Source organism: Salmo salar, chromosome 09 (genome assembly GCF_965601325.2).
Source record: "Salmo salar chromosome 09, fSalSal1, whole genome shotgun sequence".
NCBI classification, from domain to species: Eukaryota; Metazoa; Chordata; class Actinopteri; order Salmoniformes; family Salmonidae; genus Salmo; species Salmo salar.
The window spans coordinates 132,125,158-132,142,172 of NC_138299.1; the positions used below are offsets into that span (position 1 = coordinate 132,125,158).

Here is a 17,015-nt window from a genome sequence, read left to right on the forward strand (position 1 = left end):
ACCTAGCACCTACTACCATACTCCATTCAGACACTTAAAACTTTTGTCTTGACCATTCACCCTTTGAATGGCAACCATACACAATCCAGCAGGTAGCCTAGTGGTGAGAGCGTTGGGCCAGTAACTGAAAGGTTGCTAGATTGAATCCCCGAATTGACAAGGTAAAAATCTGTTGTTCTGCCCCGAACAAGGCAGTTAACCCACTGTTCCTAGGCCCTCATTGTGAATAAGAATTTGTTCTTAACTGATTTGCCTAGTTAAATAAAGGTAAAAAAAATAAAAAATGTCTCGAGGCTTAAAAATCCTTTAGCCTGTCTCGTCCCCTTCATTTACACTGATTGAAGTGGATTTAACAAGTGACATAAACAATGGATCATATCTTTCACCTGGATTCACCTGGTCAGTCTATGTGATGGAAAGCTCTACAAACTGAGCCACAGGGAAGTTATGAGTGGATACTGATCCCATTAGGTATTTGTTAGTTATGAGTGGATACTGATCCCATGAGGTATTTGTTAAGTTATGAGTGGATACTGATCCCATGAGGTATTTATTAAGTTATGAGTGGATACTGATCCCATGAGGTATTTGTTAAGTTATGAGTGGATACTGATCCCATGAGGTATTTAAGTTATGAGTGGATACTGATCCCATGAGGTATTTAAGTTATGAGTGGATACTGATCCCATGAGGTATTTAAGTTATGAGTGGATACTGATCCCATGAGGTATTTAAGTTATGAGTGGATACTGATCCCATGAGATATTTCTTAAGTTATGAGTGTGTCTGAATACCGATCCCATGAGGTATTTGTTAAGTTATGAGTGGATACTGATCCCATGAGGTATTTCTTAAGTTATGAGTGGATACTGATCCCATGAGGTATTTAAGTTATGAGTGGATACTGATCCCATGAGGTATTTCTTAAGTTATGAGTGTGTCTGAATACCGTTCCCATAAGGTATTTGTTAAGGCCCTCGCTTCATACTCGTCGCCAAACCCACTGGCTCCTGGTCATCTACAAGACCCTGCTAGGTAAAGTTCCCCCTTATCTCAGCTCGCTGGTCACCATAGCAGCACCCACCTGTAGCACACGCTCCAGCAGGTATATCTCTCTGGTCACCCCCAAAGCCAATTCCTCCTTCGGCCGCCTCTCCTTCCAGTTCTCTGCTGCCAATGACTGGAACAAACTACAACAATCTCTAAAACTGGAAACACTTATCTCCCTCACTAGCTTTAAGCACCAGCTGTCAGAGCAGCTCACAGATTACTGCACCTGTACATAGCCCATCTATAATTTAGCCTTAACAACTACCTCTTCCCCTACTGTATTTATTTATTTTGCTCCTTTGCACCCCATTATTTCTATTTCTACTTTGCACTTTCTTCCACTACAAATCTACCATTCCAGTGTTTTACTTGCTATATTGTATTTACTTCGCTACCATGGCCTTTTTTGCTTTTTTTGCTTTGCTTTATCTTGGCCAGGTCGCAATTGTAAATGAGAACTTGTTCTCAACTTGCCTACCTGGTTAAATAAAGGTGAAATAAAATAAAATAAATAAAGTTATGACTGGGTCTGAATACTGTTGCCTTTAAACAGTATGCAGATGTTCTCTAAAGCGCTTTCTCTCAGCAGCTTCTGTTAAGAATCCCTTTTCTCAGGTAGTCAGTCCTACAAGGCAGCTTGTGAATGTTTAGTATAGGCCTATATATAAACCAGTACTAGGGACCTTTTGTAAGCTCCCTGCTTGTTGGATGTTTAAGTGTGTGGATGTTTAAATGCACTTTGCAGAGTTTGATGTAATGTATGTAGGTACTCACTCTCTATCTCTCTATATTTCTATTTTTATTTCACTATCTTTCTCTCTTTCTCCCCCTCTCTCTATTTCTCTCTTTCTATTTCTCTTTTTATTTCACTATCTTTCTCTCTTCCCCCCTCTCTGTTTCTCTCTCTTTAGTTCTCCCTCTTTCTCCTGTCTCTCTGTAGGAGTTGAACCTATTGATTTGATGTATGTCTCTCTCTAGGTGTTGAACCTGGTCCAGTCCTATGTGACCCTCCGGGTGCCCCTCCACGTCTCCTATGTGTTCCACTCCCCGGTGGGGGCAGGAAGCTGGCAGCATTTTGACCTGCAGTCTGAGCTACGACTCACCTTCGTATACGACACTGCCATCTTGTGGCGGGACGGCATTGGCAGTCCTCCTGAGGCTGAGTTACAAGGCAAGTCTCACGTCAAATTAAATATATTTAAAAGTAATTTCAGTCTTTACAGAATGAGGCAAAAACAAACAATACAACACTGTCTGGTGTACTTTGAGCACAGATGATATGGTTATGTTATTGCTTCTACAGCAATGAATGAGGATGTGTTAGCTTGGTGTGACAGTGAGGCCGACGGGTTGCATTCTGCAGGTGCCCTTCACTGCACCTTCCTCAGTGGGTGGGCTGTAATAGCAGGGATGTGTTAGGTCAGTGTGACAGGGAGACTGACTGGCTGTATTCTGTAGGAGCCCTGTACCCCACCAGTATGCGTATCAACGAACAGGGTCGTCTGGTGGTCAACTTCAGAACAGAGGCTCGATTCAGAGGACTGTTTGTCATATCACACTCTGGTATGTTCACATTATCTACTCTTTTCATACAGTACATCCACGGTCTTAAACAAGTAGCCCAGGGCCCGTATGTATCAAGTGTCTCAGAGTATGAGTGCTGATCTAGGATCACGTCCCCCCGTCCATGTAATCTTATTCATTTTGATGTAAAAGACAAAACTGATCCTAAGTCAGCACTCCTACTCTGACACGCTTGATACTGTACATATTCCTCTTTAGTTCTGTATTACCCTTACCTGTGTCTGTATCCAGCGTCCTCTCTGTCGTCCATGGTGATGTGTGCGGACCACCCCGGGGTGACGTTTAATCTCAGCCTGGTGAGGAGCGAACCCACCTACAACCAGCCCATGCAGCAGTGGACCTTCACATCAGACTTCGCAGTGAGGACAGCATCTTTTCTTCCATCTTTAATACTGGGTTATCAATATATTTCATATAATCTTTATTTCTTTATCTGCTAACTCTGTGTCTTTAGTGTAAAGACTTGGGAGTAGCAAATCAAATCAAAAATCAAATCAAATACATTTTTATTTGTCACATGCGCTGAATACCGTGAAATGCTTACTTTCAAGCCCTTATGCCATTTACAGGATTTCCTTCTTAAGTCGTAGTGTGTTATCGGCACTGGTGTAACTGGTGTAAATAATTGTGTCTTATTCCCCTCTGTCTCCCAGGTGCGTGACTACTCAGGTACCTACACGGTGAAGCTGCTACCCTGTACCTCTCCTCCCGGTCTGGAGTATTCCCTGCCTCCTGTTTGTAACCCCAGAGAAACTGTCACCTTCGACCTGGACATACGCTTCCAGCAGGTCAGATCACCCTAGGATAACTACACACTTAGAAAAAAAGGTGCTATTTAGTACCCTAAAGGGTCCTTTGGCTGACCCCATAGGAGAACCCTTTGAATAACCATTTTTGGTTGCAGGTAGAACCCAGAAGGGTTCTACCTGGAACCAAAAAGGGTTTTCTTATGGGGACAGCCAAAGTACCCTTTTGGAACCCTTTTTCTAAGAGTGTACATCAATATCATATCATTAAAAGTGTCTGTGATATGACAATCTTTGAGTGCACACAGAGATGTACTCTAGTGGGAAACAGCTTGAGGGGTGTTGTCTGATGGTAACACTGTGATTGGCCTGTGTTCTCTGATGGTAACACTGTGTGTGTTGTCCTATACTAAAATGATAAAACTTGGTATTGTGTGTGTCTTATCCCAGGTGAGTGACCCTGTTGCGGCTGAGTTCAGTCTGAACACACAGATGTTGCTGCTGTCTAAGAGAACTTTGTGGCTGTCTGACGGATCCATGGGCTTCGGACAGGAGAGCGACATAGCCTTCTCACAGGGTACTGTAACGCTACAAACAAACACAGCTCTCACAGGGTACTGTAACGCTACAAACAAACACAGCCTTCTCACAGGATACTGTAATGCTACAAACAAACACAGCCTTCTCACAGGGTACTGTAACGCTACAAACAAACACAGCCTTCTCACAGGGTACTGTAACGCTACAAACAAACACAGCCTTCTCACAGGGTACTGTAACGCTACAAACAAACACAGCCTTCTCACAGGGTACTGTAACGCTACAAACAAACACAGCCTTCTCACAGGGTACTGTAACGCTACAAACAAACACAGCCTTCTCACAGGGCACTGTAACGCTACGAACAAACACAGCCTTCTCACAGGGCACTGTAACGCTACAAACAAACACAGCCTTCTCACAGGGTACTGTAACGCTACAAACAAACACAGCCTTCTCACAGGGTACTGTAACGCTACAAACAAACACAGCCTTCTCACAGGGTACTGTAACGCTACAAACAAACACAGCCTCACAGGGCACTGTAACGCTACAAACAAACACAGCCTTCTCACAGGGTACTGTAACGCTACAAACAAACACAGCCTTCTCACAGGGTACTGTAACGCTACAAACAAACACAGCCTTCTCACAGGGTATCGTAACGCTACAAACAAACACAGCCTTCTCACAGGGTACTGTAACGCTACAAACAAACACAGCCTTCTCACAGGATACTGTAACGCTACAAACAAACACAGCCTTCTCACAGGGTACTGTAACGCTACAAACAAACACAGCCTTCTCACAGGGCACTGTAACGCTACAAACAAACACAGCCTTCTCACAGGGTACTGTAACGCTACAAACAAACACAGCCTTCTCACAGGGTACTGTAACGCTACAAACAAACACAGCCTTCTCACAGGGCACTGTAACGCTACAAACAAACACAGCCTTCTCACAGGGTACTGTAACGCTACAAACAAACACAGCCTCACAGGGCACTGTAACGCTACAAACAAACACAGCCTTCTCACAGGGTACTGTAACGCTACAAACAAACACAGCCTTCTCACAGGGTACTGTAACGCTACAAACAAACACAGCCTTCTCACAGGGTATCGTAACGCTACAAACAAACACAGCCTTCTCACAGGGTACTGTAACGCTACAAACAAACACAGCCTTCTCACAGGGTGCTGTTTAAGTTGAGGAAGGATTGGTCAGTGCTGTTTAAGATGAGGAAGGATTGGTCAGTGCTGTTTAAGATGAGGGAGGATCGGTCAGTGCTGTTTAAGATAAGGAAGGATTGGTCAGTGCTGTTTAAGTTGAGGAAGGATTGGTCAGTGCTGTTTAAGATAAGGAAGGATTGGTCAGTGCTGTTTAAGATAAGGAAGGATTGGTCAGTGCTGTTTAAGTTGAGGAAGGATTGGTCAGTGCTGTTTAAGATGAGGGAGGATCGGTCAGTGCTGTTTAAGATAAGGAAGGATTGGTCAGTGCTGTTTAAGTTGAGGAAGGATTGGTCAGTGCTGTTTAAGATAAGGAAGGATTGGTCAGTGCTGTTTAAGATAAGGAAGGATTGGTCAGTGCTGTTTAAGTTGAGGAAGGATCGGTCAGTGCTGTTTAAGATAAGGAAGGATTGGTCAGTGCTGTTTAAGTTGAGGAAGAATTGGTCAGTGCTGTTTAAGATGAGGGAGGATCGGTCAGTGCTGTTTAAGATGAGGGAGGATCAGTCAGTGCTGTTTAAGATATGGGAGGATTTAAAAATAAATAAATATGAGCCTTATTTCTATTACAACATTCTGGATGACTGTCATTCATATTCCATTCACCCAACTTAATGTAACATGGAAAGGTTTAGGCTACTACATGATACTCTAATGTTCCCTATACCAATGATGAGGTTGCTACAACCTAGCGTATGAATGAAAGTTTACAACGTAGGTGCACAGGTCGAGAGAACATTTTGTGTAAACAAGGTGACAGACAGTGACACATTCAATACCGCCTTGCAGACTCTTGCCTGCATCTACCTGATCTGGTGTGTAATCATTAGTCCAACTGTTGCAAACAAGAGTTTCTTTTGGACAAATTCAGGTATGTTTATCCACGTTTCATTCCGTTTGCTTTCATTTATGAAACGTTTTCAACCTAATCTATGGAATGAATACACACCTGATCACACACAAACACAGTTCACTTTTATAGCAGCCACATACAAACAGCATAATCACTTTGCTCGTTGTATATATAATTCCTTCTCGCGTCTATCTACAGTGCCTTCGGAAGGTATTCAGACCCCTTGACTGTTTCCACATTTTGTTACGTTACAGCCTTATTCTAAAATGTATGACATTTTTTTTTACAAATATATTACAAATTAAAAACAGAAATACCATATTTCCATAAGTATTCAGACCCTTTGCTATGAGACTTGAAATTGAGCTCAGGTGCATCCTGTTTCCATTGATCATCCTTGAGATGTTTCTACAACTTAATTGGAGTCCACCTGTAGTAAATTCAATTGATTGGACATGATTTGGAAAGGCACACACCTGTCTATATAAGGTCCCACAGTTGACCGTGCATGTCAGAGTAAAAACCAAGCCATGAGGTCGAAGCAATTGTCCGTAGAGCTCCGAGACAGGATTGTGTCCAGTCAAAGATTTGGGGAAGGGTAGCAAGAACTGCAGCATTGAAGGTCCCCAAGAACACAGTGGCCTCCATCATTCTTAAATGGAAGAAGTTTGGAACCACCAAGACTCTTCCTAGAGCTGGCCACCCTGTCAAACTGAGCAATCGGGGGAGAAGGGCCTTGGTCAGCGAGGTGACCAAGAACCCGATTGTCAGTCTGACAGAGCTCTAGAGTTCCTCTGTGGAAATGGGAGAACCTTCCAGAAGGACAACCATCTCTGCAGCACTCCACCAATCAGGCCTTTATGGTAGAGTGCCACTCCTCAGTAAAAGGCACATGACAGCCCACTTGGAGTTTGCCAAAAGGCAACTAAAGACTCTCAGACCATGAGACCATCTGATGAAATCAATAATGAACTTCTAGAGGAAACCTGGCACCATCCCTACGGTGAAGGATGGTGGTGGCAGCATCATGCTGTGGGGATGTTTTTCAGCAGCAGGGACTGGGAGACTAGTCAGAATCGAGGCAAAGATGAACGAAGCAAAGTACAGAGAGATCCTTGATGAAAACATGCTCCAGAGCGCTCAGGACCTCAGACTGGGGCTAAGGTTCACCTTCCAACAGGACAACGACCCTAAGCACAGAGCCAAGACACCACAGGAGTGGCTTTGGGACAAGTCTCTCAATGTCCTTGAGTGGCCCAGCCAGAGCCTGGACTTGAACCCGATTGAACATCTCTGGAGAGACCTGAAAATAGCTGTGCAGCAACGCTCCCCATCCAACCTGACAGATCTTGAGAGGATCTGCAAAGAAGAATGGGAGAAACTCCCCGAATACAGGTGTGCCAAGTTTGTAGTGTCATACCCAAGAAGACTCGAGGCTGAAATCGCTGCCAAATGGGCTTAACAAAGTAATGAGTAAAGGGTCTGAATACTTATGTAAATGTCATATTAAGCATTTCTAAAATCCTGTTTTTGCTTCGTCATTATTGGGTATTGTGTGTAGATTGATGAGAGAAAAAAAACAATTTAATCAATTTTAGAATAAGGCTGTAACCTAACAAAATGTGTTAAAAGTCAAGTGGTCTGAATACTTTCCGAAGGCACTGTACTTGCTCTCCTCCTCTCACCTTTTCTCCTTCGGTGCACAACATATCAGCTGTCTGTGACCAGGTGAAAAAACCTTTCCAAGCCAAACCTTCATATCATGACCACTAACCGTTACACACAGCCTACATCGTCACCATATTAGCTAACATCATAGTCAACATAGCTACTAGAACTAACGTGGTACTAAACCGCTACAATCATCCTGTACAGTGTACAGTCAGCAAGCAGTTTAGCAGTTACACCGGCTGGCCCCAGTGGCAATAAATTAATACAACCAAAAGATTTCCTTGACTTAGAAGAGTTCCAGTGTTGGATAGCCATAGCCATCTAGCTAACATAGCATCCCTCTCTGTTTGAGTAGGCTAAACTAGGGTGTTTGAGGGTGTTTGAGTAGGCTAAACTAGCTAGCTGCATTCGCGAAGGATTACTAGGATTACTAGGATTGGGTTAGAAGGATTACTTTATCCTATCCCAGGTATTCCTTAAAGAGGTGGGGTTTCAGGTGTCTCCGGAAGGTGGTGATTGACTCCACTGTCAGAGCAGCGAACAGTTTTGACTGGGCTGAGCGGGAACTGTGCTTCCGCAGAGGTAGGGGGGCCAGCAGGCCAGTGGTGGATGAACGCAGTGCCCTTGTTTGGGTGTAGGGACTGATCAGAGCCTGAAGGTACGGAGGTGCCGTTCCCCTCACAGCTCCGTAGCAGATGCGAGCTTCAACTGGAAGCCAGTGGGGTGTGCAGAGGAGTGGGGTGATGTGAGAGAACTTGGGAAGGTTGAACACCAGACGAGCTGCGGCGTTCTGGATGAGTTGTAGGGGTTTAATGGCACAGGCAGGGAGCCCCGCCAACAGCGAGTTGCAGTAATCCAGACGGGAGATGACAAGTGACTGGATTAGGACCTGCGCCGCTTCCTGTGTAAGGCAGGGTCCTACTCTACGAATGTTGTAGAGCGTGAACCTACAGGATCGGGTCACCGCCTTGATGTTAGTGGAGAACGACAGGGTGTTGTCCAGGGTCACGCCAAGGCTCTTAGCACTCTGGGAGGAGGACACAATGGAGTTGTCAACCGTGATGGCGAGATCATGGAACAGGCAGTCCTTCCCCGGGAGGAAGAGCAGCTCCGTCTTGCCGAGGTTCAGCTTGAGGTGGTGATCCGTCATCCACACTGATATGTCCAGACATGCAGAGATGCGATTCGCCACCTGGTTATCAGAAGGGGGAAAGGAGAAGATTAATTGTGTGTCGTCTGCGTAGCAATGATAGGAGAGACCATGTGAGGATATGACAGAGCCAAGTGACTTGGTGTATAGCGAGAATAGGAGAGGGCCTAGAACTGAGCCCTGGGGGACACCAGTGGTGAGAGCACGTGGTGCGGAGACGGATTCTCGCCACGCCACCTGGTAGGAGCAACCTGTCAGGTAGGACGCAATCCAAGAGTGAGACGCGCCGGAGATGCCCAACTCGGAGAGGGTGGAGAGGAGGATCTGATGGTTCACAGTATCAAAGGCAGCAGATAGGTCTAGAAGGATGAGAGCAGAGGAGAGAGAGTTAGCTTTAGCAGTGCGGAGAGCCTCCGTGACACAGAGAAGTGCAGTCTCAGTTGAATGACCAGGCTTGAAATTACTGTGTACTGTGTGAGCCTCCTAGGTTTTGTATTGAATTCAATGCATCCAGAGGAGGATGGAAACTTGCTGTTTCCTGGCTAGACAATGGTGCTACACTAGAGGGTGCTTTTGAGACTACTGTAGACCTTCATTGCAAAACAGTGTGTTTTAATCAATCATTTGGTGGCATGTGAATATATTTAGTATAGTTTTATCTAAAAAGGATAACTTTTTTAATATTTCACTAATTTTATATTTATTCAATTCACTGAAGAGGATGGTCCTCCCCTTCCTCCTCTGAGGAGCCTCCACTGAAGCATTACAACCAGCCTCTCACAGCTTTCTTACTTCTCACACACACCACCTTTTCATGGATCCTGATCAGATGTGCACTACATAGGGAATAGGTTGCTATTTGGGATGGAGGTAGCCCCATTGACTATCTGATTGATTGAGTTATTACTGTATTAACCCAAACCTGATCTCCTCCCAGGTGACATGATATATGGCAGAGTGATGGTGGACCCAGTTCAGAACCTGGGGGATTCCTTTATCTGTAACATAGAGAAGGTGTTCCTGTGCACCGGCGCGGATGGATATGTGCCCAAGTACAATCCCAACAACAATGAGTATGGCTGTCTGGCTGATGCTCCATCGCTGCTTTACAGATTCAAAATCATCGTAAGTACAGTACTGTACAGGGCCCATAGTGCTCTGGTCAAAAGTAGTGCAATATCTGGGGAATAGCATGTAATTTGGGATGCAAATAGCTATGCAAATAGCTATGCAGAAACAGTTTGTGATATATTGAAAACCTAAACATAAAATGTGCTATATACACAAACATCTGCCACAATAATCATATTACTCATATTTTTTTTAAACAAGCACCTTATAAACTGCACAAGCACCAGAAATGCTGTTGGGTAAATGCAGGGTAAATGCACATACATACAATGAGGGAAAAAAGTATTTGATCCCCTGCTGATTTTGTACGTTTTCCCACTGACAAAGAAATTATCAGTCTATAATTTTAATGGTAGGTTTATTTGAACAATGAGAGACAGAATAACAACAAAAATATCCAGAAAAACGCATGTCAAAAATGTTATAAATTTCTTTGCATTTTAATGAGGGAAATAAGTATTTGACCCTGTCACGATTCCCACCGACGGTGGCGCCCCCTCCTGCTCGGGTGGCGCTCGGCGGTCGTCGTCACTGGCCTATTAGCTACCACTGATTCCCTTTCTGGTTTTCCCTTCTTTTTGGTTTTGTGCACCTGCGTTTAGTTTGGTTAATTAGCGGGGCTATTTATGTTAGCTGGTCCGCTTCCGTGTTGTGCGGGATTATTTCTATTGTGACGGCTCATGTTCGTGTCGGCGCTATTTTACGCCGTGTGTATTTTCTCCCCTGTGTTTGGGAGTATTTTGTTTGATGAGTGAGTGTACATTAAATACGCCACTACCCTGTGCTCGCTGCTTCCTGTGCCTCATTCCTTCACCACGACTGCCAATCCGTTACAGACCCCTCTGCAAAACATGACTTAGTACTTGGTGGCAAAACCCTTGTTGGCAATCACAGATGTCAGACGTTTCTTGTAGTCTCAGGAGGGAGGGATTTTGTTCCACTCCTCTTTGCAGATCTTCTCCAAGTCATTAAGGTTTCGAGGCTGACGTTTGGCAACTTGAACCTTCATCTCCCTCCACAGATTTTCTATGGGATTAAGGTCTGGAGACTGGCTAGGCCACTCCAGGACCTTAATGTGCTTCATCTTGAGCCATTCCTTTGTTGCCTTGGCCGTGTGTTTTGGGTCATTGTCATGCTGGAATACCCATCCACGACCCATTTTCAATGCCCTGGCTGAGGGAAGGAGGTTCTCACCCAAGATTTGACCGTACATGGCCCCGTCCATCGTCCCTTTGATGCGGTGAAGTTGTCCTGTCCCCTTAGCAGAAAAACACCCCCAAAGCATAATGTTTCCACAGTGGGGATGGTGTTCTTGGGGTCATAGGCAGCATTCCTCCTCCTCCGAACACAGCGAGTTGAGTTGATGCCAAAGAGCTCCATTTTGGTCTCATCTGACAACACTTTCACCCAGTTGTCCTCTGAATCATTCAGATGTTCATTGGCAAACTTCAGACGGGCATGAAAATGTGCTTTTTTGAGCAGGGGGACCTTGCGGGCGCTGCAGGATTTCAGTCCTTCACGGCGTATGTGTTACCAATTGTTTTCTTGGTGACTATGGTCCCACCTGCCTTGAGATCATTGACAAGATCCTCCCGTGTAGTTCTGGGCTGATTCCTCACCGTTCTCATGATCATTGCAACTCCACGAGGTGAGATCTTGCATGGAGCCCCAGGCCGAGGGAGATTGACAGTTCTTTTGTGTTTCTTCCATTTGCGAATAATCACACCAAATGTTGTCACCTTCTCACCAAGCTGCTTGGCGATGGTCTTGTAGCCCATTCCAGCCTTGTGTAGGTCTACAATCTTGTCCCTGACATCCTTGGAGAGCTCTTTGGTCTTGGCCATGGTGGAGAGTTTGGAATCTGATTGATTGATTGCTTCTGTGGACAGGTGTCTTTTATACAGGTAACAAGCTTAGATTAGGAGCACTCCCTTTAAGAGTGTGCTCCTAATCTCAGCTCGTTACCTGTATAAAAGACACCTGGGAGACAGAAATCTTTCTGATTGAGAGGGGGTCAAATACTTATTTCCCTCATTAAATTGCAAATCAATTTATAACATTTTTGACATGCGTTTTTCTGGATTTTTTTGTTGTTATTCTGTCTCTCACTGTTCAAATAAACCTACCATTAAAATTATAGACTGATCATTTCTTTGTCAGCGGGCAAACGTACAAAATCAGCAGGGGATCAAACACTTTTTTCCCTCACTGTATCCTAAACACCTTTACCAATGTTGGTACAGCGTTTACTAGTGTTTCCCTCTCCTCCTCCAGGATAAGGCCCAGCCAGAGACCCAGGCCAGGTTGTTTGGTAATGTCGGGTTCAGGGCTCTGCTGGCTGTAGACGACCCTCAGGCCCTGGCCCTGGTCAGACAGCCTGGATCTGACGGCTTCAGCATGAACTCTACAGCACTGTTCCAAGTACGTCTCCCTGACCCCTATGCTACATAACACAGAATAGTGGAGAAGGAACATCCCTGTCTTATTCCTATTTCTAACACTCACTTTCACTGCTTTAAAGCTAGAATCCTTAGTTGCTACATCCATTTTTGGACGTATACATTTATTATATATACCCATTGATTCTTGACGAATATAACTTATAAATGCCTCGTGAGCTTAGTTCAACTGTCGTAACTCAATTCATGGTAAAAACGATCATTTTGATATCATGGATGGTCAGCCCTTGCGTCCATAGCGCTGTCAATGAATTTGAGAGGTTAAATTTCTCCAGGCCCATCCCTCAGCTTTTTACCAAAACAGAGGCGTGGTGTCGCTTGTTATTATTTCTATTAATGACTCTATCTTTAATGACATGGGATTGTTCCTGTCATGCTCAGGTAAACTACCCAGCCCTCATGACTAACTCTGTTCCTCTGGTGTCCAGGTGTCAGCAGGGAGAGAGTGGTTCATCCACACCATCTACACCGTCCGCTCCAGAGAGAATGCTAACAGGGGGATCGGGAAGAGAAGTCTGGAGTACCACACACTCACCCAACATAGCAGTATGGCTGCAGGAGGCCACTCTCTGACCCAACACAGCAGTATGGCTGCAGGAGGCCACTCCCTGACCCAACACAGCAATATGGCTGCAGGAGGCCACTCCCTGACCCAACACAGCAGCATGGACAGAGAAACCCAGCATCAAACTATGGCTGCAGGAGGAACGTCCCAGTCCCAGTTTCGATCCAGGCGGTCAGCAAACAGGGTGCCAGACCTGACAGAGGACATCGGCCTGGACAACAACCGAGGCACCAACATTCTCCATATCGCCCTGGACCTCAGCCGCCAGCGCCACACCAGCCCCGACCAGGAGGTCCTCACTCGGGGTGTGGTGCCCAGGGAGCTGAACCATCCTGCTGAGAGCGAGGACGGCTTGGTCCTGATCATAGGGATCCTGGTGGGCCTCCTCCTCACTATCCTTATCATCATCGTCATAGTGCTAACCGTACGGTCCAGACAGGAGAAGAAGAAGATGGAGGTTCCCACAACAACGTCAAGCTCCACTGAGCCCATGGTGACATCAGGGTTCACTTGCGGTGGCTTGGACAGCTCAGAAGTCTGACGGACAGACAGACAAACGGACTTCCTTCGACATGACCATTGAGACAGACAGACTGATGGACGGATATTCTCCACAGAAAATAAAACACTGACAGATGTTGTTTTTTTAATGTTTTTTTTTTGCAAGTGCCTCATAACTTTTACGTTGGGACATAAAGAGAGGGAGGGGACAACTGAAACAACACAGTCGACAATGAGAGCTTTGGTTCCGTACAAAAACCTACTTGAAATCCTGCAGTCCTTCTGCTCTGCTGTAGGGGAGACCATAGAGGTAAAACAATCTCTCTCTATGGGGAGACTGCCCCATCTAGGGCAGAGCATGTAACTTGTTCTGTTCAAGGCACTTGCCAGCATTCATTATTGCTTTGTTTTATGATGACACTTGATCCCAAAAATGTTTATGATTTGCCCAAAGGTGCTAAAGCAGCAGATGCCTCTGTCCTGTAGGATGGATGGTGGTCCTGTGAGTTGGTAGAAGGACATGTAGCAGGGCTATTCAACTCCATGCCTGTAGGGCAGAAGTTTTGCTGATTGTCTTTTCTACCTGGTAGTTGATTGATTGATTGATTGATTGATTGATTGATTGATTGATTGATTGATTGATTGATTGATTGATTGATTGATTGATTGATTGATTGATTAATGTCACTGATTGGCCGTAGAGTTCCATGATTTAACCAGTTTCCGGTTAGAATGAAAGACTGATAACCAGAAGTGTTTCAGCCTTCCAGGCCCATAGTTCAATACCGGTATTCCTGGTATTCAGTATTCAATATGATTGCAAAGTTGTCATAGAACTGTCATAGTTGTTCATGAATATGTTTGTTTTCCCATGTCAAGCCACTGTCAATAGTCTGCTAACACTGGGAATACATTATTTGAAATCTTTCAAGAGTATTAGCTTTAGCCTGCCTGGAGTGCCAGGTGGGACTTTTATATTGGTTCCACTGCAACAGGCAAGCTCAATTGATCACAGCTTAAGTATTTTACATGATTTAAAAGAGTATTTGAACCCAGGTCTGCTCTCTATACCGTAAGTATGGAGGCTGATTCATGTTGAAGTTCAACAGGTGCCTAAGAATCCACTGGAGGTTATACTGTAGGAAGCGTCCCAAATGGCACCTTATTCCCTATTTTGCACTGTAAGTAGTGCACTATATAGGGAATAGGGTGTAATTTGGGACGAATGCTTAGATTTTCTCTATTACATGGTTATTATATTTGTTTTGTTTGTATTAATGGTTATCTATCATTTGTGCCTGCTTCTGATTTTGTATTTTCTTTAAAATAATTGCTTAAACTTGTATAATAATGTGTAAAGCAGATTTGGGGGAAAATGTGTCTAATCTACTGTAGCTAATTCAGACTTAATTACATGTTTTTCTATCCTAACAGAGTTCCAAGTTGATCACAATTTTTTTGGGGGGGGTAATTGTTCTCTCGATAGTCCCAAAATCATGGTTGTAGTGACTTTGTATGGTTCTGTCCCAAATGGCATCCTATTCCCTATTTAGTGCACTACTTTTGATCAGAGCCCATAAGGAATTAAGGTACCATATAGGGAATAGGGTGCCATTTTGGACACATCCTATATCAGTGTGGTCCTGTATTTGAATACATACAGTACAGTACTGAATTGAATCTAATGAGAAAAGGTATATCCTGTAGGGGAGAGTGGGTAAGTTGAGCCATTTTTTACATTCAGCATCACTCCATCAATGGAAATGTAGTATTCTTTCTAACAAAGATATCTATATATATTTCAGGATGTTGTGTATCCCTGAAAATAATCTGAATTCATGTAAACATTACAATTTTGAAAACATAGCTTGTCCAAAGAAAGTGATATCTTGGCACGATTTACCCCTACACATTTGTGTACTGAATGAAATATTACCACTACCTTTTTAAAACCATGTCTATCTTTACTTTCCAAACACAATTCAACACAATCACTTCTTTGTCTTTTAATCCCTCATATCCCAGCCGTTCATTATACCTGGGAAGAAAACATTTACTCAACTTACCACAAGGCAAACAGTTTGACTATATTAGCCCACACAGCTGCAAGGATGCACTTTCATGCTAGGTTTAGGACCTCATATTGAAGCTTATTGTATAGAAAAATTATACCATTATATCTATTTTGGTTTAGATACAAATTATTATATCTATTTTGGTTTAGATACAAGCGTCATGAAACCTCTTAACACAATAAATTAATTTGACTTGGTGAAAATCAGTTTTTTGGAACATACTTGCTTTCTTCCTTCACGGACTCCATGAAATGATGACCTCTTCCTAAATATTTGGTGAAATTATTCATTTTGTGTATGGTTTCCTAGAAACAAGGGTGGTTCAACTTACCCCTTTGACTCAACTTACCCCACTCTCCGCTGGTGAGTTGATTTTAAAGACAGCTGGTCTGCAATGTACAGTTTATAGCAGCTCTGGATGGACCCACTAGGCACAGACTCATCATATAGTGAGTAGCTTATTCCCTAAATAGGGAGTAGGGTGCCATTCTGGACTAACTCTGTTTCTCTACAGGGCTATGAAGTGACTGATCTGTACCAAATGTTCTCCAAAGGTTTTACATTATATTTAGTATTATAAAAACATTCATAATGGACCATGAATATGTATGCATCCCAAATGGCACCCTATTCCCTTTATAGTTCACTACTTTTATAGTAGTGCGCGATATCGAGAAATGGGTGCCATTTGGGACTCCGACCAGAAGGGAAAACCAACTATGATCTACTACAATCTAAATCACGGCTGTTAGAGAGATTAATGTTAATACATCACAGAAGTATTTATTTTATCACATAAATATCCATAGGGATTGCCAATAAAAAAGATCTAATATTTGTTTCCCTCTAAAGATAATTTTCTAATCAGCCACAAACCACATAAAATATGTTTCAGACATGGTTGCCACTTTTGCAATGTAATGATGCATAAAGAAAAGGTATAGACCTGGTATAGACCATCACCTTGTCAATGGATGTCCCAGTCATAATACTAAGATAACATACAATGACCTCCATACTGTATAGTGACTTCATATACCCACTGCTTTATAAACTTCAGATTTCTATATCGTTTGCTGTTTAATTTTTGAAAACATAAATGCTATGCAACTTACAATATCATACCACTAAAGTAGTATTGAATCCCAATATTTCTTTATTTTTTAATATGATTATTTTTGCTGATTTTACATTTTGTCCCTGTACCACCAATAGCTCTTATATCATGTTATTACCACCACCTTTATGATTTCAGGATTTTGTTGAATGCATCTAATGCCTGTGCGAGTGTATACACATGTATGTAATATATGTATTGCTAATAAATATACCGTTTGGATGTTTTGGGAATTATCAGTGTTAAATGCATATGTGCTGTAAGTATTTGTAACATAGACCTAAAGCACAAAGTGGTCTGCAAATAAAGTTTTTTCAAGGAAATCAGACTGCTGTCTTGTTTGA

General features: G+C 43.5%; 1 protein-coding gene across 1 annotated transcript in view; it reads left to right on the plus strand.

Moving 5' to 3' along the window:
• The window catches only part of LOC106612873 (FRAS1-related extracellular matrix protein 2), a 114,058-nt gene extending 97,064 nt beyond the window's left edge, over positions 1-16,994 (plus strand). Inside the window, exons 19-26 of the mRNA XM_014214479.3 lie at positions 2,029-2,221; positions 2,509-2,613; positions 2,866-2,993; positions 3,288-3,422; positions 3,831-3,957; positions 9,761-9,948; positions 12,229-12,375; positions 12,842-16,994. Of these exons, the coding sequence (XP_014069954.2) occupies positions 2,029-2,221; positions 2,509-2,613; positions 2,866-2,993; positions 3,288-3,422; positions 3,831-3,957; positions 9,761-9,948; positions 12,229-12,375; positions 12,842-13,519 (1,701 nt within the window). The 3' untranslated portion in view covers positions 13,520-16,994. The remainder of the gene's footprint in view (positions 1-2,028; positions 2,222-2,508; positions 2,614-2,865; positions 2,994-3,287; positions 3,423-3,830; positions 3,958-9,760; positions 9,949-12,228; positions 12,376-12,841) is intronic.
• The last annotated feature ends 21 nt before the right edge of the window (positions 16,995-17,015 follow it).